This window comes from Erithacus rubecula, assembly GCF_903797595.1.
Source record: "Erithacus rubecula genome assembly, chromosome: 2".
Lineage (NCBI taxonomy): Eukaryota > Metazoa > Chordata > Aves > Passeriformes > Muscicapidae > Erithacus > Erithacus rubecula.
The window spans coordinates 73,238,973-73,263,454 of record NC_136685.1 but is presented as its reverse complement, the minus strand read 5'-3'; the positions used below and the strand labels follow the sequence as shown (position 1 = coordinate 73,263,454).

The 24,482-nt window shown below is 38.0% G+C and overlaps 1 protein-coding gene across 12 annotated transcripts in view; it reads left to right on the top strand.

Moving 5' to 3' along the window:
* The window catches only part of QKI (QKI, KH domain containing RNA binding), a 151,601-nt gene continuing 127,119 nt past the window's right edge, over positions 1-24,482 (top strand). For 2 of the 12 annotated variants that reach the window (XR_013777820.1, XM_079333481.1), the window contains exon 1: positions 6-766. Coding sequence is in view for 11 of the 12 variants with exons in the window: in XM_079333481.1 (XP_079189607.1) it covers positions 625-766 (142 nt within the window). In the remaining variant the exon portion in view is untranslated. Of the gene's footprint in view, positions 767-1,781; positions 3,228-24,482 lie in introns of those variants that run through there. The other 10 variants (XM_079333476.1, XM_079333477.1, XM_079333478.1 and 7 more) reach the window with 10 other exon arrangements.

Here is a 24,482-nt window from a genome sequence, read left to right as displayed (position 1 = left end):
GGAGAGGAGGAGAGGAGGAGGAGGAGGACACACGCCAGGCGCAGCGCGGCGGCAACAACAGCAGCAGCGGCGGCAACAGCGGGGAGACACCGGCGGCGGCTCCTCGGAAGCGGCAGCCGCGCCAGCAGCGCCCGCCCGCCCCGCGCGTCCCTCCCTCCCTCCCTCCCCCGCCGCGGAGACAGGGGGCAGCGCCGAGAGGAGAACCGGGCTCAGCGTGTGTGTGCGCGGGAGGAGGAGGAGGAGGGGGGACACACCGAGGACTGCGCCGGCCGAGGGCGCACGGAGCAGGGGAGCGGCGGCGGCGGCACCGAGAGGCGGCGGCGGGTCCTTGTGCTCGGAGAGGAGGGCGCAGCCCGCACGGGGGTTTCTACCGAGTTTCCTCTTTTTTTTTCTTTTTTTTTTTTTTTTTTTTTTTTTCCCTGGGACTCAGCGGCGGGTCTGCGTTTGTCTCCGGATTTGAATCCTCCTCCTTCTCCTCCTTCCTCGGGGAAGCTCCCCTCCCCGCCCCCTCCCCTCCCCCACCGCCTCCCTGCCCGCCCGGATCCAGCCGGGCGCCCCGTGCCGCGGTCGCGTTGCTCGGCAGAGCTGCTGCGGGCGCTCGCCGTCTCTGCGCGGGCTTGGAATATGGTTGGGGAAATGGAAACCAAGGAGAAGCCGAAGCCGAGCCCCGATTACCTGATGCAGCTGATGAACGACAAGAAGCTGATGAGCAGCCTCCCCAACTTCTGCGGGATCTTCAACCACCTCGAGAGGCTGCTGGACGAAGGTAAAAGCGCTCGCCCGGCCGCCCCCTCCCCCGCCCCGTCGCCCTGCCCTGCCTTCCCCGGCCCGGGGATCCCGCTCGGCCCCCCGTCCCGGCCCGGCCGGGCGGCGGGGGCGGCCCGGGGCCTGTTCCGCTCTCCCCGCTGCTCCCCGCACGCTCCCGGCCCCGGCTGGGAGCCGAAAACAAAGGGGAAGTGCGGGCTCTCCCCGCCCTGGCCGCCGTCGCGCGGTGCCGGGGGACTCGGGGAGCGAATGGGAGGGGAGGGCAGCCCCGGCCGCGCGGGTCCCCGATCCCCCCGGAGGATTTGCCCCCCTTATTTTTCCTTTTTTTTTTTTTTTTTTTTTTTTTTTTTTTTTTTCTTTGGTTGCCCTTTTCCGCACTATCTCCTTAAACCGGGGGAAGGGTAACTCCAGCTCGGAGGGGAGGGAGCGAGGAGAGGAGCTCAGGAATGCGCTCTGGGGGAAGGCAGGGAGGAGGGGAAAGGCTGGCGGGCGGCTGGCGCTCCCCTCCCTCCCTCGCTCCATCCCTCGCTCCCTCCCTCCCGCGGCGGCGGGGGACACGGGGGTCCTGCCGGCGCCCTGGGAGCGCTCCGCCGCCCGGCCCCGGGGCCCCCGCCGGGGGGGCCGCGGGTGTTTGGTTTCGAGATTTGCCTCTTCTGGAAGCTGCTTGGACTTGAATGACTAAGGCGGAGGGGGGCTGAGCTCTTTCTTCAGCTCCAGATCTACCCCACCCCGGACTGGCCACAAACTAATTACGATTTTCCTATATCGCGAGGGAAGCGAGCAAATTCTTCTCTCGGCTATCCTTACCTTTTAAAGAAACTGAACTTGAAGGACTCCTGCGTGTGACTTTAGTGAAGGGGGAGAAACAAAAAGGATTACGAAATTGACTGGTCTGCTCCTGCCAAATGTCCACCCCAGCCCCGCACCCGCTCCTGGCACGGGGCGAGGCCCCCCCCATACCCCCAGTTTTTCCCCTGATAACTTTGTGTAATGTTTAAGATTTCACAAGTAAATAATCACGTTTTAGAAATTAAAAGGAAAACTGCGAGCTGGGAACTTCCTGTGTCCCATACGTATTCCCACTACAGTGGCGGACCCACTGTGTATAAAAAATGAGGTGGAACACTTGTTCTTAGTATTTTAAATTCGCCTTGTACTCGGGTTCGCAGGTTTATTTTTCTTGTCAAAGGCATTTCCTTTCCTGTGACTTGAAACCTAGGCTTTCTGGAGAGTTAGACCTGTTTGTTTAGTCGTATTTGATGGCTTTGTAGAATATGATATGAACATAAATTATTAATACAGTTTCAACTTTTTGGGATTCTCTAGTATGAAGTACTGATTTTCGAGATTTTGAGTTAGGGTTCTTGTTTGCGGATGTATTCCTCCTCGCTGAGAGAAGTTTGGGAAGTTGTTGACCTCGGAAGATGAAAGAACTGGTTATATTTGGTAGAACAACTCCCCGCCCTCTGCCAAGACTGTAAAAATGAGATAGCGACTGTAGTACGGCACAAAAATAGCGTGTCGAGAAAATGCTACCTTCTGAAATACATGATAGAGGAGCTTAAAAAAACCCAAACAAAAGGTGAAGAACACTGAAATATGGATTGTGGGAAGCATTATAATGGGAGAGTCTATTTTTATTTTCAAGATGCTTGGAGTAGTTTGACTTTTATATTTGGAGCAAATGTGGACGTGAAAAGCAAAACTGTTTAGAACTTATATTCTTGGTCACCACAGTGAGCAACCTCTTCAGAATAGCTAGATTTACAATAAACATGAAGAAGAAACTTCATGGAGAAGACTCCTTTACAGCACAAACAAGCCTTCCAGAGGCTTGATAATGGATTTTTAAATTCCTGAATCTCTTCAACTTTATGTATTTGGCCAGAGGAGGCCTGAAGCTGTTTTTTTATTTTCAGAGAACAAAAGGAAGAAAAACATTTCCCGATGCGAAAAGGACACTGAAAAAGGAATGAATTCCCGAAATACTTACATCTTGTCATATATTTTGAAATACTGAAAACTCTGGAAGTCTGTTCGCAAAGTCTTGGGAGTTCCAAAGCGAGGTCTCTCGAGACTCTTGCTGACAGAGTTTAAGGACTATGTTGGAACTATTCTTCACTCTCTTCTTCAAAAGCGAAGCAAATAAAATACAATCTGTGTTCCTAAATGGTCTCTGGAAGAAGCCTGCGATCCCTTTAAGCTTTTCTGCTTTTCCTGTTTACGTTGGCAGTTGGGTGGAAGTATTGTGGAGGCAGAAAACTTTTTGGAATGTTGAAAAAAAAGTTTCATGCAAATCTAGTAAATTGCTTCAAGACTTCAGAATTTGAACACTAAGGGGCGCCAGTTATTTTTTTTTCTGAGGCGTGAGTCCGCCAGCACCACTATTGACTCGGGCAGTAGAATTATCAAATCTGGTAGAAGACGCCAAAGAATGACAAAATACTTGTGGATTTGTGCAGGTATCTGTATTTGCATGGACCTCCATGTGTTGTATGCTTACAGGCAGTAGCAGTGAACAACAGAGAAGCTGGAAGAAGTGTTTGTCCCTGTAAAACACCTATCCTGGTTACCAGTGGGAGCTGTGTTAAATATCGTGAACTGTGTGCTCCACTGACATCCTCCAGCAGAAGAGTTCAGTAATGGCAAACTGCATGTTTGCTGGAAAAGTCAGCAGGATTTAATGTGCTTGCTGAAAAGTGTATTATTTCATGGTTTCATCAGTTGTTTCCCGGCACCCTTGAGAATACCAAGTATTTGGGGCAAGTGCATAGATATATGTATGTGTGTATATATATAGATATAGGTATATATAATCTAAAAATAAAGTTACAGGGTTCACGTTTCTTTAACCCCTCCACCCAGTAATTTGATTTCCTTCTTCTAGTTTGTTGTTGTATGCTTTAGGTAGGTGCTGGTTTTTATTTTTAGTTGTAATACAACCATTTTCCTGAAGCTTTTGTTTATGCTTCCTGTTCTTCAGAAGAATAATATTATGATCAGCCATTGTCTTTTATTTCGTGTGCTGATCAAAATGAAGAAATAAAGTTACAACCCTAAGAATTCAAACAAATAAAAGGTGGGATTGCTTTCCTTACTGGAATGCTAGGGTAGTTTTTTTTATTATTATTTATTTATTGTTACATGCTAGTATTTCAAAACAGATCCTAAATGGGCTTCAGCTGTGGTTACTTCTTGTAATTGTATGCCACAAGAGATAGAAAGACCTGTGGGTTTAGGTGAACAGTACATCTAATCTGGTTAGGTTACAGAATGTGCATCTGCTTTTTTGGGGGGCTATTTCTATGCTGTGTGTATTATCCAAAGCATGTTTTCCTTTCTGAACTCTATCCTACTTTTTGATCTTGGAAAATTTTAGTGCTTAACTTAGTAGATGGTCTCTGTCTTGCAGCATTTTGTTTTTGAAGATTAGCTTAAATGTAAGAAGTATATTGAGGAAACCTTTTTGTTTTAAGAACTACTTTCATAAAATGTGAAAGTTACGGTTTTGTTTAGGTTACAGTTATTTTTCCATATGTGTGCTTTTAACTTGTTATGTGTAAATAAAGCTTCTGTGGATTAGCAAGGATGTTTAAAGAGCACATCATAATAACTAGGAAGCTGAATTGTTTTTATCAGACTGGTGCAAACCTGTGGGAAGAGAGGGCTTTTCCTGAATGTGGAATAGGCTGTATTTCCTGTAATTGTTTGCACCATCAAATGTGACCTGATTTTTTTTTTTTTTTTTCCTTAAGCTTTTGAGATTCAAACTTTTATGCTGTTAACCTAGATTTTTTTCTTTCTGACAACTTTTATATTTTAATGCTCCCCTTTGTGGACAGTGAATGGATTTGTACCTGTTTTCTTGCACTATTTTTAAAAAATGAATTGGACATTTCAAACTCCTCAGTAGCATACTGACAGGTTGAAATTAATGAGGTACTTCAGTTGTATTCTTGTAGCAGACTGCTAACAAATGTGCCAGAAGTATTTACTGAGATCTGAGTAGTCTAATTTTTAAATTTACATTTTGTTTCTTGAACCTGTAAGTGCATAGGCTCTTGCACCTGATTGGAATGTACACAGAACACACCTGTGGTCTGAACTGTTTTCAAAAAGAGACTGAAGTGGACTTTATCAAGAATTCATTTTTCCTCAGTAATCTGTATCTCAAAACCCTGCATCTTCCCTTCAAAACTATGTTGAAGGTGACTGAAAAGCATGTCTACCTTTAAATGTAAATTAAATCATCCATCTAGCTATTTGAGATAAATCTATTTTTGTGTCAAATAGGCTGCCTCTTTCTATCTACCAGGTATAACAAAGCTAGTGTAAAAACATCCAGCTAGGCAGTATGAGGATAAATTTTTTGTGAATGTTGCTCTCTCTGTTTAGTTTTCTCACTGAGAAAAGTGCATGTGGACTTGGAGAGCTTAGTGCCCAAGAGTGCAGTTTTTATGTCAGTCTGGTTGTATTAACCAAAATGTTTGCATGAAGTAGGGATGAAGAACTGTGTTCTGGTGTTGTAAATGAGTTCTCCCTGGGAAATTATCTAGTTACTTTTGTACATGACCTTATTGTTTGTGATTATGTAAATGTAGCCTGTGCTTAGCTAGAGTTTTGCTGACTTGTCAGATTTGATGGAGGGGCACTGACCACATTAGCATGTCAGTTTTTTCAGTTGTATCAGATCTTGCAATAGACCCCCGTTAATTCATTAAAAATGTGCTTCTTAATGCAGTATTCAGGGATGAATATTCTTTGGGATAAAGGCCTTATGAAAGGTGTTTGCCTAGAGAGTCTCAGACTAATTTTAAACTTGGTGTATTAATGTTAAATTTGTCAAAGCAGCATGCCACAAGAGCATTGAGTATTATTTGTGTGCTGCTTATCATTAGTACTCTTTTGAATTTGGTTCTTTAATTATCTCTTAAAACTTAATGGTCTGAGGTGTTTTTCTGATTTATTAATGTGTTGTAATAACAAGGTTGTAATGCTTCTAGAACTTGTATTCAGAAACCTTGCAAGAGCTATTTTGAGGTGTGGGTGTTTGGTTATTTTTTGGCGGAGGGAGCGGCTTTAATAGCCTGGCACAGCCTCTTATAACGCCAAACCAAAAGCTCCATTGCACTTAAGAAGCTGTGGCAGTTTTTTTGGGATTTGGAAAAATATTTAAAACGGCAACAGTTCAGTTCTTTTTAAAAATATGTTATTTTTGGAGCTGTATCTGCAGCATTTGTATGATTGCAGTTACCTGACATGTAACCAAAAAAGGGTATTTTTAAATTGATACAAGTTTTATGTTAGTAAAACGGTTGTTTTACTCTCATGCTTTGAAAGTAGTCTGTTCCCTGTTGCTACCGATAATTGATTGTTAAAACATGTGTCTTTGGATTTTATTTTTTGTTTTAATTTTTAAATAAGAGTAACCACAGACATAGTTTTATAAAGGACTTGTTAAACTGGGAGAGACCTGTTTGAATTCATAATTCTTGCTACGTGCAACTTTTTTATTAAGGTTGTAATTGAGTTGCATTTTCCTCCCCTGAAACTTAATGCAGTACTTTCTAAAACTGTTGTCATGTAAAAATCCCTTGCTAAGGTTAGAAACAATTGACCAAGTGTGGATTAGATTAGGGAATGGCACACGGCGCTTTTGTGACGCACAAGGGGAAGAACTGGAGGTGTGTTGGTTAATGTTATAGTAAAATGGGAAAAAAACCCCAAAACCCTAACCACCAGCAGAGAAAAAACTCTATAGATTTTAAGAGAGCACTAAGAATATCCTGATTATCAAAATGAAGTTCACATGCATCAACAGATAGAAAGTTGCTGATGTGTGATGAATGCTGTGGGTGTGAAGAGAAAGCTAGACATGAAATGGTTGGTCACTTTTGTGGGTTAGTAATGTTTTTGACCTGGTTATCTGTTTCAGTCATTCTTAGATTAAATCTTTTTTTCTTCTGAGCACGCTATACAATGCCAAGTCAGTAATGGCATGCTTACAATTATTTCACTTCCATAGACTTTGTTAGAAGGACAAGCATGTTTAAATTTTCTTTAATTCCTGTCTGTAGCCATCAAGTGTTCTCCATTTTTGAGAATTTACAGTGATGCAGGTATCCTATTAATTAGACATTATTAGATGCTGATCTGGTGTATTTCTGTGGCTGACAGGATAGACCTATGTTAATGTTAATTACCAGACCATCCTGACAGCTCGGGCTGATTGAAGTACAGCAGCAGTCTGCCATAGAAACTGGTGGTTTATATTTGACTGCTTATATGGAATGTTGGGGGGCGGGAGAGTGGGGAGCTGGAGGAAATGCCTTGCCAGGAAAGCTGTGAACTAATGAAATGCCCTCATTCACTGACCCTTGTCTTTATGGAAACATAACTCACAACTTCTCATTCCAGCCATGTGAATTCTTCTGTACTGATTTTAGTCAGAATGTGGACTATAGAAGTCTTCTGTTGATTTTGACATTTCATTGAAATTTAATAACCCAGTGCTAAGAAAACTAGTAGGGACAGTAAAACTGCTAGTGTTTTTACAGTCACTATGTGTTGGTTAGGTCAGTAGAAGTACCACATGAGCTGTATCTGTGACTTGCTAGCAGGAAGAACTGTGTCTGTGAGGGACATTGAAATTACTGTTTGAATCCTGAAACAGATAATAGGTGTAATGTTTATGATCTGAATTATATGCCTTTGCTTTGCTAAGATAAAGAGTGGGGTAGCTGAAAGTTAGGCAACATTACATTTTAACTTTCAACTTCACAATGTACCATGTATAACCATGTACAATGTGCTTAAAGCAATGTCCAGGTTAGTGTTTCTTTTGGTTGTTTTTCTTGGAAATGTTTAATAGAAGTGGAGTTAGCTTTTTAATAGCAGAGCTTAAATTTTTTGAGACAATTTATGCATGAATGAACAAAACGGCTGTGACAACACTAAAGAGAAATAATATCTGGCTTCATTAGCAAAACTGCCCCTCCACTGTGTTATTCTTTCTTCCATTATAAAGTGGCTTTTGCAGACTAGCTGTGTGTCTGAGAACAAGACAGTGAACAAGACAGTGCAAGTTGGAGTTGTTACTTAAACCTATGTTGTCTGAGTTCACTAGAAGTTGCAGCTTTTTTGATCCCTGCAGTTATTTTAGCAGTGTTAGTGGTTGGAATAAGTGTGGTGGTGCTAAAAGGGTTTTATTTATTTTATTCTCATGGTTTGAAATAGTAAGTAGAAATTGAAATTACATTTTCAGTTACTTTTCATTTGAGAATTGATTTTTTTTTATACTTGGTGTCAAATAGTAAATTTTGTTTTTCAGTTCAATGCAAAAAATCGTTCTCGTGAAGGGAAATGCAGTAGGTAGCTATTGATGTTTTAATGTTTTTGGTGGTGCATAGTTGAGTAGCACCCTGAAAGTAAATTTTTTAAATTCCTTTTAAAAATATTTTTGACTGTTGTGCAGCTGCACTTGAGTAGGTTTACTTTACTCTGTTCTGTAGTTGTAGGGATTTTCTGTGTTTCCGGCAGGGCTGGAACCAGAGCAAGGTTTTGATACTTTGTACTATAATTGCAGCACTCCAGGAAATGCCCATGCAGGAAGGTCTTCAGGATCCCCTTTTTTACCACCAAGCCATTTGGGTGATAACTCACTGAAATCCGAGGGTATTCATAGTTGGAACAGTTAGCACTTCAGTGCTGTATAACCTTACAAATGTTGACATTTCTTTAAGGCTTGGTTTCAAAAATAAAAGCATCCCAGCATGACAAGTAATTAAAATCTTGTTACTTTGCTGGGGAGTTACTCCTTGGTAATCTAGGGAGTAATGCATCAGAGTGGCTGCTGATGTCAGAGCAGAGGCAGGGGAAGATAATACAGTATTTTATACTCTTATCTGGTAGATCAGTTTCGGGATTAAAAGGTCAGCTGATATTCTGTACCGGTCAGGGTTTTTTTGAGTTTGTTTTTGTGTGGTGCTGGCGTTCTTTTCAGCTGGATCAGAGCTGTGATCTCACTCCTGTGTGTGATCTCAGAGCAGCCGTGTTGGCACGGTGGCTGAGGTGGCTCGATACTGAAGATGTAGAGCAGCGCCTTGGGGAGGGAACTGCATTTGCTTAAACATTTACTTAAAAGTCTGAAGCTCCTAATTGATGTCAACTGATTGTGCATCTGGTCCATTCAGAATTTTACCGATGTGCTTATTTGCAGACTAGCTGACACTAGATGGAAGTCAGACTTTGCTGAATTCTTTAAACCCTTTAGCTGTTGAAATAATGGACCTTTGTGGTTTTTTTTCTAATTCTGATTAAAGAACTTCTTTAGAAATCTCTGTAGCTATTAGTTGGTCAAAGTGTCCTTTCCTAGATATGGAAGACTTTTTTTCATTAATGTTTAGGAGATGTCAGGTGCCTGAAATTTTAAAAAATAAGCAACAGATTTGCTAGCACAAGTATTAATACAACCCTAATGTTCTGGTTCATAAGTTTAAATGGCAGCTAAAATAAAACATTCAGCTCATGTTGCATAATGCTTCCATTTATTTATCAGACTTTGAAGCAGTAGCAAATCAGTTAATATTCTTCTCAGTGCAGCTTAATCTAATAACCTGCAAATAATTATATTAAAAGTAGATGCGCAATTTTCAATTTTTAAATGCAGAGCAGGCCAAATCCATGTCTCTTTGCTGTGAATATCTTCAGTTTCATTACAGAAAGAGGGAGGAGGAGGAGAACATAAGAAAATAATTCTCTGATACGATGCTGTTTGCTTTTGGGCAGTGTTGCTGATCATACTGCTTTTAGTTAGTTTCAGTTTATCTCAGTTTGAAGGAGCATGAGCTGCACCCCTCCAGCATAAAGCAACATGGACACATTTCTCAGAAAGTTGTCGCAGTTGTCAACCCCCCGCCCAAAATTACAAAATAACTTTGCCTAAATACTCAATGTACAATCTGTCAGGCGTGTTCCCGTCGCAGTTGGTTTGTGTGTTAAAGTTGAAGGTTAAAATGCTGTAATAGGCCCAGCTGTCTTTTTTAAAGTGTGGTGTTTTTGCTGCGAAGATTGGCTGTGCAGTGAGAACGTGGTGTGTGTTAGACATTGGTAGAGACAAGTTGCTGATAGTCCTTTAATTGCTTAAGTATCTTATCATCTATAAAGATAAGCATAGTCAGAGAGGCTCATATACAGTCAGTTTACGAGGGAATTACTGCTGCTTTAAATCACTTGAGGCTTTTATGGAAATCTGATACTGCCTCTGAATCAACCTGAAGCAAGACTTGACATGCACGTTCTTTTGCTCCCACTTTTCATGTAGTTATGTCAACTTTGTGCTCAAGTAGACTTGAACAAAATCTGAGCACAAATGATGTGGTAGGGATCAGAAGTGAATTCTAACAAAGGTTCTATCAGGAAGATTGATTATATGCGTGTTAAAACATGTTCAGAGGAAGAAGGATATTTTAGTGTCTCAGGTATAAAATCAGTGACTATATTTGTGTTTAATAACATGTTTACAGAGATTTGAGTAATATTTGGAAGCTTCTTGTAGTGGTTTTGTGTTCATTCTCTGGATAAATTTTATTTTTTCTGACAAGACTAGCATAATCCTTGATGGAAAAAAAAAAAAACCACCACCAGAAAAAACATGTAAGGATCAAATCCATTTTAGAAGAGAGAAAATGTATAACTTGCTTTCATGAGAAGAGCTTATTGAAGTTATGAACTTCAAACATTTTTTAAGGACCTGTGACATTTGAGATATATATTGACATTTTGACGGGGAGGAAGGGGAAAACTTCTCTATATCATCTTAATTATAGGGTTAATTGAGGTTAAATTCTGTATGGATCAAAGTATTTCCAAGTTCTCATAATTCGGGACTAGCTTCCAGAGGAGCAAGGAACTGTGTGGAAGCTTTGTCAATGGGTGATGGGGTACATAAACTTAGTGCCTATTGATTTAGTAACTGTATGTTATTCATAACTATTCATGAGGAATCATGTTGGTTCCAAATGGGAGGTTTAATGCACACTGGGGGCACTTGGTAGTGCTGAGTTTTAATACTGTTAAGTGTCTTCAGCAAGGTATTCTTGCGTCAGCCTCGGATTAACATGGGATGAAGAACAGAGCAATTCATCAGCTAGGCAGCTCTGGAGTGTCAGCAAGAAGGCTGACGAAGATGAATTGGAGAGAGATGGATGCTGCAGTAGATGGCTGCTCCAGCCAGCGCTGGGGTGTTGAGGGATGGCAGCTGCTATTCAGGTGTGCGCTGAGTAATTAAGTGAGGAGGGACCACCCGCTTGTGCTCGGCTGAATGGGAGAGAAATGCATCACTTGTACAATCCAGAAAGGTTACTGGATTCAGCAGCTTAAAATGACAGGTGGACAACTGGTTTTTCTTTCATTGAAAAAGATTTACATCAGTCTTTAGTATTGATAAATGTGAGTTACATTTTGAAGACAGACTTGTCTTCAAAATCTCTTGATCTCTGCAGTCTCAGCAACCTTAATTGACTTCAGAATTTGGATAAATTAACTTTGAGGCAGATTTAGTTTTTTCTAAAATTAATTTTCCTTCAAGTTCTGTGTTAGCCTTTCTTAGATCTCACAAGTTTCAGTTACTTTGTTACTTCAGTTACTAATTACTTTAAGTTTTAATTTTTTCCCCTCCAGGATAAAGAAAATTTGAGGGGGGATTTTCTTCTATCAGTCTAATAGCATAACTAAGTGGCTTTTGTCATGTGCACAGGTCTTTCTAATCCCATTTAATATGGTTTGTACTAGAATTGTCTTTGACTGCTTTTTGTTCTATCAAATTTTTGAACACTTGATACATGGAAAACCATTTAAAGTAATAATATTCAAGTTGTTGTTGTTTTTTTTTTTTCTTTGTTGGGGCTCTTCATATGGATTTTTTCTGCCTGCTGACTGACTTTAGGATACAAAATCTGTATGTACAGGCTTTCTGAGCCCTGTGCACAATTCAGTACTGAAATCTGTATCAAACATTTTGGTATGTTGTATAGCAGTCATAACTAGTATGGTGTCATGGTATATTGCTGCACAGATTAAACTACATTTCTAGTACATTTTTCTGGATTAAGCATCTGGTGTGCTGAAAGTTTTCAGCAGTTGTTAATAACTAAAATGTGTTCGTAAATAATTGGAAGTGTATCACGATGTCTCCTTCAAACTTTTATTGGATGCTCTTAGTTTTAAATTTCAGATAAAAGATGGGTTACTAATAAAGCACTAAAATTTAAGGAGCTTTTTTCTTAGTCTAGTCATGGATGAGTAGTTTCTCATAGGATGTAATATAGTTGAAAAAAACTTATGGTGCTATAAACTTTTTATCTTTTCCCACACCGTCCCTAGCCATGGAAAGTTGGGGCTTTTTTTTTCCCCTCCATGGTAAATGAAGGAATAAATATTGCTAGGAATGAAATCTGGATTGTTTTCTGGCTGTTGAGCTAATTAAAGAAGCTTAATGCCACTTATATGGGTACAACAGTATGTACCTATCAATATTGGTATAATGAAAAAATGAATAGAAAGAACACAGTCTATTTTAAAAACACTTTACTGTATAAGTAACTTCAGAAATTTTATTATGTGTTGGTTTTGAAACTGCTAAATTAAACAGATCATTATATGAAAGGAACAGAGAAAACATATTTCCTTGACCTCTGAGGTGTCTTTTTGCTCAGAAAATAGTACTAATTTTAAAAATGGCACAACAGTTTATTTAGCCTTCAAATGTTGTGAGATTATACATTACACCTATGAGAGATGGAGATAGTCATAAAGAGGTTAATCTAATCAAGGTTTCCTCTGCATGTAGTGTCTTTTTCCAATGCAATCTATGCTGTTTTTTCTTGTGTTTGTCACACTGAGCCACTCTAGCCATTCCTTGCCCATATATTTTCTGACATAGCAAAGAATCAGGCATATTTCATTTTGCAGCACCATCAGCGAAACTGTGTGGTCACTGGTGCAAAAAGTAACATCAAAGAGATTTCTTTCCTAAACTGAAGGGATTGCATTTGGAAATTGCATGAAAACAAAATGGTCTTTCAAAGAGACCTTTGAGACCACTTTCTTTCTGAAGTAGACAGCATCTTTTTGTTAGCAAAGTTAATGGAGCTAAGTGAAAAGCAATATGAGTTACCAGAATGGTGTTTTGCAATCTACTTGTTTGCAGACTCACTGCATATGGAGAGTTGCTGCATATAAAAAAGGAAAAGGAAACTTGTTATTGGGAGATTTAAATAGGCTGCACTGAGCCTTTTTTTTTGGGAGCCTTTTGTTGTTATGTAAGTGGAAAAGGTTGAAGACCAGTGATTTAAGAACATTTGAATTTTAGTAATTATTCTTGGCCATGGGCTGAAGTAAAACTTTGGAACAAGAAACTTCAGTGAGATCAGAAAATAAAAGGGTGTTTACCATCATGTGAATTGAAACATGTTTCACCTATCTGTATTCTCTCTTTTTTTTTTTTTTTTTTTTTTTTTTAGGACTTCCTGATGTTATATATTTACTGAGTTAGTGAATATGTTGTTTTCCCCAGCTGAGATGTAGAGAATCTAATTATATTAATCTGTGTTATATTAATATATAACACTGGAGCTCCAAAATGTTAAGATGTTAATTACTGAAAGTACATATAAGAGATGTAACCTACCAAGTTCAAATTGGTATGCTGTTATTATAGAATAATTTTAGTAGTAAACCGTCTTTAGGGCATCTGAACCTTTCAATTTAAATTCTATTAAAATAGTCAGACTGTTGTCATTCATGAACAAGGATATTAAAGCCAGTTCCAGATGCTCAAGTACCTTTAGCTGTAAATATTTCATGAAATGTTTCAGGTTGTTATCTCCCCCATTTCCCCCCAAGCTTTCTCCTTACAATGGACAGCTTTATGAGGTGATAGACCTGTTGTTCAGCATTAATGATAAATGGGCTTGGGAAAAAAAGAACTTACAACATGTCTAATGCATAGAAGTCAAGGTACAGGTCCTGCTAGTGTAATAAGTCTGTTCTTCAAATCAATCCTCTTAAACTCTTAATTTGTAAGAACTTCTCTGGTAGATTTAAGAGATAGATGGAAATAGTGTAAATGAAATCTATGCTCTGTTAGAAGCCTGTGCAATTCTGCTAAAAAAATACATTAATTGAACTTAGCATTCAGTTTAAATATTGGATGTTTAGTTTCTGTGGTGGGTTGCACTTTTTTCAACTTGGTTTTTTACTTTGTTCCTAAAAGAGACTATTGTTCAGTGAGTTTATCAGCTGAAGAGACAACTGATGATTCTGTAGCTATTCCATAAATACATTATCTTCAACATTCTAATTATGCAAATAACAAAGATCTTGGCTACCAGACTGTTAAAGTAAATATTAGTTTTGTTTTAATATTCTCTGTCTGTTTCTACCATGTGTGTGTATAGACATGAGTACACTCTATCTCCTGTGCTCTTTCCCTCCCCCCTCCCTTTTGTGGTAGTGGTACTTGTTAATACCTCTTCCTTATAGTAGTAGGAGGCACTTAGTAAATTATAAATGTTGTCTCTATGGGCAAGATTTTATATTATCAGAATTACTTACTTTTTCTAATGGATTTTAAAGTTATTAGCCAGGTTGCTGAAGTGTAAAGCCAGAGGGGTAGAGGGGAGAATCTACTGTGCTTCAATGAACTAAAATGTTCACTTTGTGTATGAAGAGCATGTACATTAGAAACTCCAGCATTATAAATCTTTACTTTTAAGTGCCTTTTTTTTGTTTGTTTGGTTTTTTTTAAATAAAACTATCAGGTGTTAATATGTAATGTAAATAAACTTTTATTTTCAGCAGGAAGCAAAATTCATGTTTGCATTTCTTAAAATGCAATTAAATTTACGTACAGAACATGGTGCATGTAATAATGCATACTTGCACATGGATTTTTTTTTTTTTTTGTGCTGGTTATTGCCAATCATCTGATACCTACTGGTGTTCTGCAGAGGCACCTTCCTTTATAATAAAACAAGTTTTAGTTAATTCTACAGTTAATTATGACAAAACAGTAATCCTTCTTTAATCATAGTTTTAGTTAGAAAAGCTCCAATCTCAACTTTGCTATAATGGCAAGAGGTAAACACTGATGCTGCATTATCTTATCTAGTTGATAATTTCATTTAATAGTCCCGGAACTTGTTGTGCCAACTGTTGAATGCACTGGCCTGTGAAATAATGGGAACTTCAGCTTGCAAATACCAAGCTATTGTTTTCAGTAAAGTTGAGTTGAAATCTGCTTTCTATGCTGCATTGCAGTGGAAACCAATTAGTTACAGTGTGACAAGATACCATTTTTTATTGCCAGAAGAGAGTTTTTGTTATTATTCTGAAATGTGAACAAATGTTTGCCAGTTTTTGTTGCAATTTCAGTTAATTTTGTAGACACATAGGACAAAAGAGCCTTTGGTTGTTTAATTTTGTATTTTAGAGTTCATGTTTACCACATGGCTTCTCAGGTGATTTCTCTAATTTACAGTGATGCTAATGCCAAGCAATATGTAATTTTTATTAGTCCCTGAAGTTTAGATGGCACTTTCATTTCCTTTCATTTCATGGGACCCAACTACTACAGTACAAAATATCTCAGTTGTGCCAGGCTAATTTTTTTTTTTTTTTTTTTTTTTTTTTCTTTTTTTTTTTTTTTTTTTTTTTTTTTTTTTTGGTGTGTGTGCCCATGAGTTTTAAACTTCTGACAGCTAGGTATCAGAGATTTATGGTTTAATGTATTTATCTTGCATTTTCCAAAGGCTTGTAAGAGTTGACCAGAACAACATTGTTTCGAATGTTATTTGCACTTATTGTGGCCACATAAAGTGAAATTACTTAAGATAGATTGACTATTGAGATACATCAGCTTTGTATGACATCCTGTTTGCTTATTTGATTACAAATTATTTTTGAAAACTGTTTCACATGGTAAAAAATGCACCTTTTGAAGTACATCGTTAGTTAACACAGTAAAACTTAAATAAGCCAATGTGTGAAATTCTCATGCTGTGCAGTTAGATTGGTTACATCTAATGGAATTTGATTGCCTCTCAGTGTGACCAATACAGCTGTTTCACATGCTAAAATGACATTTGTGCTTCTTTTTTTGTTGAATACTAAAGGGGAATATTTTTAATTGCTTATTACATGTTATCTTTTATTGTTTTACTGCAATTAAAATCTCTTATTCAATGAAGCCCAAACCAGTATGAATTTGACTCCCATGCTTTGTAAAGATTTGGCATTTGACTTTTACTTAGCTCTTACTTCTATTTGTATCCATCACTTTGCTGCTTTGTCCTTCCAAGGAGTATATATTTTTATAAAGGTACAAATTTTGTATTTTATCTTGATTAGCTCAGGTGACATTTATAAAAAGGAAGCCAAGTGAAGATTGTCTTTTCTTTTAGTTATCAGAGGACCTTAAAACATGTAGCATAGCAAGTATTAAGTACTTTTATTTTTTTCTGAGGATTTTTCAGGCTTGTCCAAAAACTTCTAAGAAAAAATATATCATTTGGAGGTAGGAAAAGGCAGTGGAAATTTCTCAAAAAAGTTTTTGTAGGAAAGAAAGGGATACTTATTATTAAAAAAAAATGCATGTAACAATAAAAATTATAGAGTGGTTGCTCAAAACATGTCTTTTAGTAAGAAGTGCAAGGTGTATGTGAAGGTCTAGTCAGTATGTGGAGAGATTTTATTCTTGGAAATTTTTTGATTGATGCAAGTAGGCAAGTTTAATGTCAACACTTGTTTTTAAACTGCTGACTTTTAGAAGCACTTAACACAGGAGGTGTAATGGTGGCTTTTACTGAAGAAGTTGTACTAAAGGTACCACCTGTGAAGAAGCTCCTCTGAGGTATACCTGCTGTTAGGGCTTTTTCAGGTGAGCGATAGGTCCTTGCATTACATTGGAGACACTAATGTCTGAATGGATGTGATGGCTGCCTTGGAATGATGCTGCTGTTAGCAGTGAAAAATGTCTTCCTTACGATTCTGGTGCAGCAGGCCGTGCAGTGCAGCACATTTTTATAATAAAGGTGATGAATTTAATCGCAAACTGGCAGCCAAATGGAAATTGCAGACCTTGATACTGGGAGAAAATTGCCTATAAAGCAACTCCTGAGAGAGCAGGCTTTAAATTTATCCACCCATTTCGACATTGAGGAGAACACAGGAATTGCAGGGTATTTTGCTTGGGCTGTTTAGTTCAGATGGATGACACTTTAGTCTTTTTTTATTAAAGGACTAGTTACAGTGTTGCACTGTTTTTTTTAAATAAAGAAAATTTGACCTTTCTGCTTAAACTTTACACAGCAAGTATTTTGGAAAAATCAGTTCCTTTATTTGCTTGGTACTTGCTCCTGTTAGAAAGTAGGACCTAATATGCGTAATTAATTGAAACTTGGCAACTGCCCCACAGATTTCCCCTTATGCCAGATTTAACCCTAATGTGATAGGAGATTTAAAAACCACATAGCCTTGTATTTGAAGACTATTTGCACTGAAGCAGTTCCATAAATAATTGAACTGGTCTTGAAATCCTACTGGAAGCATCTCGCAGTATGTTAACATAATTTCTGATAGCAGCACAGTGTTTTTCAAACTTTTTGGTACTGATACATTTCAGCAGATCTTAACCTCTTCTATTGAGTAGTGCCAAATGCTGATGCTCTTCCCATGTGATAACTAGGAGCTGAATATACAAATATGATTCCCATGTATGGTGAACACTATATCAAAAAGAGAAGACAAAATCTTTTTAAGAAGCGTAGTAAAAGATGGAGTGCTTATCATCTGTTCATAGAAAGAATTGCAGATAATTAAGTCACAAACAGGTACTTGAATTGTACACTGAACTGAATGTCCTCACCACAGCACTTTTGGGCTGCTCTTTTGAGTGGTGATCATTCAGGTGCGAGTAAGAATGAATAGCATTGGATTTTGACACAGACTTCAAGGCGAAGAGAGTGGGAACACTTAAGACATCAAGAATGGCATCTGTTAAGGTTATTTCTTCAAACATTTCATTGATCCAGTTTCTCCTCCTAAGTGCCATCAGAAGTAAGGTCTGTGTTAGAATGATTCTGTTGGTTATATGATCCCTAAGGTAAAATATGGCTAAATTTCTTGGCCAACATGGAAAAAATTTATAACAGGTATTTGAAATAGGAGCTGCTCATTTCTTGTTCATGATTTAATGATTAAATTTTGTTATGCTGTTTAGAAAATCAAACCTGTTACTAATTTCTGATCTTATTTCTTTTTTTTTTTTTTTTTTTTTTTTTTTTTTTTTTTTTTTTTTTTTTTTTTTGTGGAGTGAAGCTTCCTAAGAGGTAATGCTCTTATTGACAGAAGACATGAGGGTTATTAAGTTACTGTGTGATGAAAACAGTTGAGCCTGATTTTGGCAGTTGTTGGAAGTCTGTAGTTAATGAGTAACTCATCTGTATTCCTTTGCTGATAGTGTAGATTTGTAGCAAAATAAAGTGAATGGTTGGCAAGTTCTTGTATGTCTGTTACCATATTGGATTATTTTTATTTTTCTATAAAAAAATACAGAATTAAGTTCCTACAGGATATATTTTCAATATAAATTTCTGTATTTTCCGATCATGGAAAGTTGTGGCCTAACTTGCTTGAGAGGTGTTCAGTAGCATTTATAATCTTGTTATGTTAATGTTCTAAGACTGCAGTGGATTCAAATGAGCACATTGCCAAGTTCAAATACAGGCATCCAGAGTTAACTGGTATAACTTCCACCCCTGTTCCTTTGCTTTTTATTGCCTTCTGTCTGGAAGCATTCAGAGGCACCTATTGAACTAGGAAAGACTAAATACAGGTGTAGAATAGGGATGAAACTGGAATGTGTTTTCTGAATTAATAGAAAAAAATAATGTCCAGCTTGTTTACTGCAAAATAACTTCAGGACCTGTTTTTGTTTTAGTTACTGGGATCACCCTGGATAAAAGTTATTGAATATTGTTTTTGAGTAATTTAGCAGCTTGATAATGCAAAAAGTAGATTCTTGTTGGATAAGGTGTCCCTGCTTCTTTTTGCTAATTCTGATATTCAGTGAATTCTTCAGTGATCTGTTTCAGCTCAGTAACCTGGAAGAAAGCTAACCAAGCAAACCAGAAAATGACTAAGAATAGTCATTTGCTCGATTGCGGAATTGAATTGGCCTACTAATTCAACTCACTAATTACTAAGTGAGTTTAAGACACAGCTAAGTGACTACTACTAAGACACAGCTGGTGTGAGAGGTGTTAAGAAACTTTGTTTTTCAGCAGCAGTGTGTTGTTATGAGTAGTAAATCTCCTTACCCTTCAAAGGAAGGAGAATTGGTATAGCAAGCCAGAGAATTGGTATAGCAAGACTTTTGGATTAGTCTTCCAGAGGGAGACTACATATCCCCTACATATCTTCCAGAGTACTCGACTTTCTTGTATTGTTTTTTATTTTTTAATCTATTTTTTACAACTTCCTTAAGATATACAGCTCTTTTCTGGGATGAGTGGTGTGTTGGCTTCTTAACTACACAATTTTTTTTTTTCTCCTATAAAAGGAACAGGAATCATTTCATACAGCTCACTGTTACTGTTCTTTGCATCTTCCATTTGGTTATTCTTAACCATTTTTTTCCACTGTTCTTTCTTCCTGTTGGTTAATACCTGGGTAGACTTAGGCATCTGTATTGCCTTTCATCTTTTCCAAGTTTCAAACTGAGATCAAACAAACATAAAATCTAGAAACCAAAATAATGCTATATTCTCCTTAAATGAGTTGTAACATTGCTACAGCTAATGATGAGGTGTAACAAAACTACCGTAGCATTTGACTTCCAGTGCAGTCTGATTAATGCTCTGTTACCTTCAGACGCTGGTGTAGATTGATTTTTCAAGGTAATTTTTTTCTACTTTTTTTTTGGTTTTATGCATGTTTCAGAACAGAGAAAATGCCTATTTTTTTACTTTATTCCACTATTTCTGTGTGTGTGTGTGGTGCACTTCTGCACCTATTGGCCCGTCTCCAGTAACAGTGATCACACTGGTGTTTACCCTCTGTAGCTGCACAAAGTCGTGTTCACAGTTTGGCACTATTGTCTGTATATATCAAAATGGGTTTCCTTTTGGAGCCTTCCTTTGATCCACTGTGCTTTTCACCTTGAGTTTTAACAAGGGAAATTGGCTTGGTTGTTTTCTTCATGCCATTTGTCTGCTCTTGTCTTCTTTATCTTTTCACTAAACTGGTTTTTTTAGGTCTCTGCTTGTAACCAGACATATTATGCTGTCTACTTCCACCTCATTTTTCTGCTTCCCCTTACTGATACGTAGATTTTAAGCTTTCAGAAAGCTTTTTCTTGAGGTGAAGCAAGATATTCTCTACAGTGCACAGTACAAAGTCTTGATATTATCACAAACTGCGATAAAGACTGTCTTTTGGCTTTCTTATTTATTTAAACTTGTGTGTTCTGTACTGCTTGCTTACTCAGTAGTGATAACCATTGTTTTATTTTAAGCATACTCTGTTTCTTATTTTCAGTTCTGTTTCTTTAGGGGTCCTAATATTAATTGTTTTCTAAAAAATGTCTTTGTTATCCTGCTCAGAATGATGTGCACTTTATTTTGAATTGTTACTGTTGAACCTTAGCATTACATATAAGAGAGCACTTTTTTCCCCTCTAAATTTAATTTTATGTAGCATTGGATTTAATCTACTTCATTTTTTATTCCAATCTTCCTGTAGAGTCTCAATCTACACTAACATTGCATAGTTTTCATGAGTATTGTTTACTGCAGCCTCATTGTGCATACTTTAGTTTCTGTTTTGCTTTGTTGACTGAATTTGTAAAGCTGTTTTCAGTTTGTCTCTAGTAAATATCAAACCTTAACATTTATCATTAATGAAGACCCTTAGGTAAGATGTCTAGTTATTCCCAAGTTAAGGAATTGATCTGTGCATTTGATTGTGGGCTAAAATCAGTTAAACTAAGAGGTAAGGTCTTGAGAAAACTTTATAGACATCTTGAAGTCCAGTTTTGTGGTGGTTGTTCTTGATATTTCACTGAGATGTTTTTATAAACAAAACAAAAACCCAAAACCATCATCTTCCCTGCAACTTTTTATCTTTCATGCTTTTAAGCAGATGTAGAATAGTGTTAGAGGCACATAATTTAATAAAGAAAAGATGGTTTACTTAGAGCTGTTTGTTTGTTAAGGTCTCTAAAATTAGATCTGTTATTTGATTACTTTTTGTAAAAGAATGGAAAAAGAATGGAAGGAGGTAGGAAACTGAATCCTTGTTTTATTAATTATTGCTACTTCTCTGAGAGAACAAAAGTAAGTTCACTGACTTTTGGCAGAAACAAAGTGAATTTTAGTAGGTTTCTCCAATGCAAACTATCTGGTTCACAATTTTGAAATAATTTGTTGAAGTCATAGTAAATAGGAGAAGCAGGTTGCTTAAATATGCTGGTTACTTAATTTCATTGCAGAATGTTCTTCTATATTGATATAAACTAAAAACTTTAATTTAGGATCTCCTCCCAGTATAGGAAGTGATGGAGTGATGAGGCACTTCATCATGCAGTCAGTGGTATCTTTATGTCTCACTTTAATTTCAGTGATTACTGATCTACAGGAGAAATGTTGCAGGTGACAGAGATTATCCCCAAAAATGTTGTGGTGGGTTTATTTATTTTTATTTTTAATTTGCTTCTTGAGGAGATGTTGAGGGATCATGGGAGACACCTGAATAGAGTGCAAAGCTCCCAGTGTTCAGTCTCTTTTTAAGTGTTCAGTTGCAATTTGCAGTTCAGTGTTAAACTATTTTTTTGTTTTTCAAAATTTTTAGAGGAATCACAGGAGTTGGTACCAAGTCTGCTGCTTCTCAAAGCTGAGAAAATATACCAGCTAGGATATTTTCATTAGTTACTGGCCACAGTGATGAGGGAAACTAATAGAATATTACTCATGTAAACTTTTCCTGTCAAGCTGAAATGCATCCACTGTGCATCCAGGCTGTTTTGAATAGTAATTATAACTAGTGTTACTGGTTGTATTTCTAGTTCTTAACTACATTGTATGGAGCTTTACAGACTTTACCTGGAGTGATTTTTGATACTTCCATGAATGCTTTATGGTGTCATAGTGTGGTTCCATGCTCTGTAGGAAAATCATATTGAAATAAGTTCTCAAAGTGTCAAAGGACCCCAAAAAAGTTTTTCTGTGTTCTCCTGTGGTTTTTTTTTGTGTTTATTGGGGTTTCATTTAGATTTTTTTTTGTTTGTTTGTTTGCTTTTTTTCCACGATGCAATGTAATTGAAAGCAGTCAGGCTCCTAACAGATGTTCTGCAGGTCTGCAGGAGGGGATTGCCTATTCTCCTTTGGCTTTTTTCATTATCCTTCAAAGATGATTTAAAAAAAAAATGTTTCCCCCTGCAGCCACTATGTGAGAACAGGTGAAAGAGAAGAGTTAGAAAGAGACAGAAAGTAGGAGAAAATAGAAGCCTTAAAGGCTTTTTCAGGTTTTGGCTGCTTTTATACTCAAAGCTTATAAAAACAAGTCTGGAATGTTTAATGGAAGAAAGAAATGAAACTTCTTCTACTCCTGCTCAACACAGTATGTGTTAAAATTTTATTTCCCTTCTGGTAATGTAGCTTTAGCTATATACCATTACTAGTCGTGCATGGCTGGGATTTAATGAGTGATGGCTCATCTGCTTGGGTGGAATATAGTTCTGGCAATTAATGTTGGGAGCAGTAGTGTAAGGTGGTGTGTAGTTGAGGCCTCATCTCAGTTCCGTTTTAATACTCTGTATTTAAAGCTGAAATACATCTTAGCATAGTGGGGGCATGGGGGTAGTTGGGGTGGAGAGAGAGGGGGAAGGGCAGGGAGGGATGTTTCTGTGCAGTATTTGGTGTTTTGTTTTTTTCCTAGGAGGTGGTTCTCCTTAGGATGTGTAAGATAAACCATGAAACAAAATGAAAATAGTGACTTCATAAGCAGACTGGCAGAGGTGATGTTGTCTTTCACTGTAATATCTGGTGCCAAACACTATGACACTGAAAAGAAATAGACCATTAACATGGTACCTGTAATCCTTGTATTTCTAGTGCATAAACTTAAATCCTTTTTCAGTCATTCAGAGTATGGCTGTGTTTCTGAAGAAACATGACTTAGGTAATGGAAAGCTGCATATGTGATCTCTGGAATGTGCTGTACTATCATTTATATTTTAAATAGCTCTGATACAACTTGTGATTAAGTTTGCATTATACATTCCACTAAATGGTCTCTTTGCTGTCTTAACTTTGCAGAACTATCTGAAGCTTCTCCTGCCAAATGTGTGGTTTAGGCTTCAAATAAAGCAGTGAAAAACTTACCAAGAATGAACATGGGCATAAAAGTCCCTAGTATTTTAAAACAAAATGCACTTTAATTTTTTTCTGTGAGAGGTTACTAAAGTGAGTACTTTTATCATTTTGTCTAGAAGTCTTCCTAGATTTAAATGAGCTAGATCATGTTTGGATTTGAGCACTTAAGTTTGAGCACAAAAAGGTTATCCTGATGAATATGTGCTGTCCCTCCAGGCAGTCTCTCTTACTGAGCTGTCTTATAGGACAGGGATGTTTTACTCCAACCTGAGAAAGCCATGTAATTGCTGTTGCAAGTTTCTGTGGTTTGGGGAATGGACTTTGAGAATGGACTGAGTTTCCTGTGCTGTAGGCAAAAACATGACTTTCTTCTGAAATCTCAACTTATATTGAGGAATTGTTTTTTGGACAGGAATATACTATGTTGGAGCATGATAGTCTGGTGTTGCCATCCTTCATGGTTTGTGGACTCTCTTGAAGAATAAAGTGAGAGTGAGGTTGGGTGAAAACTAGGACTGACTGAAGAAATGAAGAATTGTGTCTTCCATAGGTGGAAAATGGGATTTGAGTGTGGAGAAGAGACAGTTTGGGAGTAGGAGAAGGTTTGGGATGAAGGAAACAAAATGTATGTGTCTGCTAGAGGAAGCTGCTTTCCAGAGTCTGGAGTAAACCCAAAGTTTTGGAGTCTTGCCATGTCTTTGCTGTCAGGAAATATCTGAGAAACCCAGAGGCAAATTGTCTCATTCCTCCTATGCTGCAGGACAGTATCTTCTGCTGTCAGTTAATACCTTATTTCATGTGGCAGAGGTCTTTGGATGGAAAAATGCCAGCTTAGCTGACTGGTTGAATTTAGCAAGCTACCAGATAGGAGCACAGTTGTTTTGTGGCACTAAAAGTGATCTGTAAGATGCACACAGGTGAGAGCTTTCAGGCATGCTTGTTTTGGAAGAGTGGTGTTTCTGTGCTGGGGGAGTCTCAGGCAACAGCTCTCTGAAGCTTTGCTAGGTTTTGTTTGTTTGGTCAGGTCTTGAATATCATAGGGAAAAGATCACATCTTTCATTTTCTTATAGTGTTTCATGAGACTGTTCATAAAGGTCTATCTCCCAGCAGAGTGCAATTCAGACTTTTTAGAAAATGCCTCTTGATGTTGAACAGGTGAATGTTAACCTAGACAGTATGACATATCCCAGGACAGTGTATATTTATTCACATGGGAAGAAGCATGGGGCTGTTGTTGAGGGAGATATTTTACTGACGTAGTGTCACAAGGCAGGGCCTAAATATGC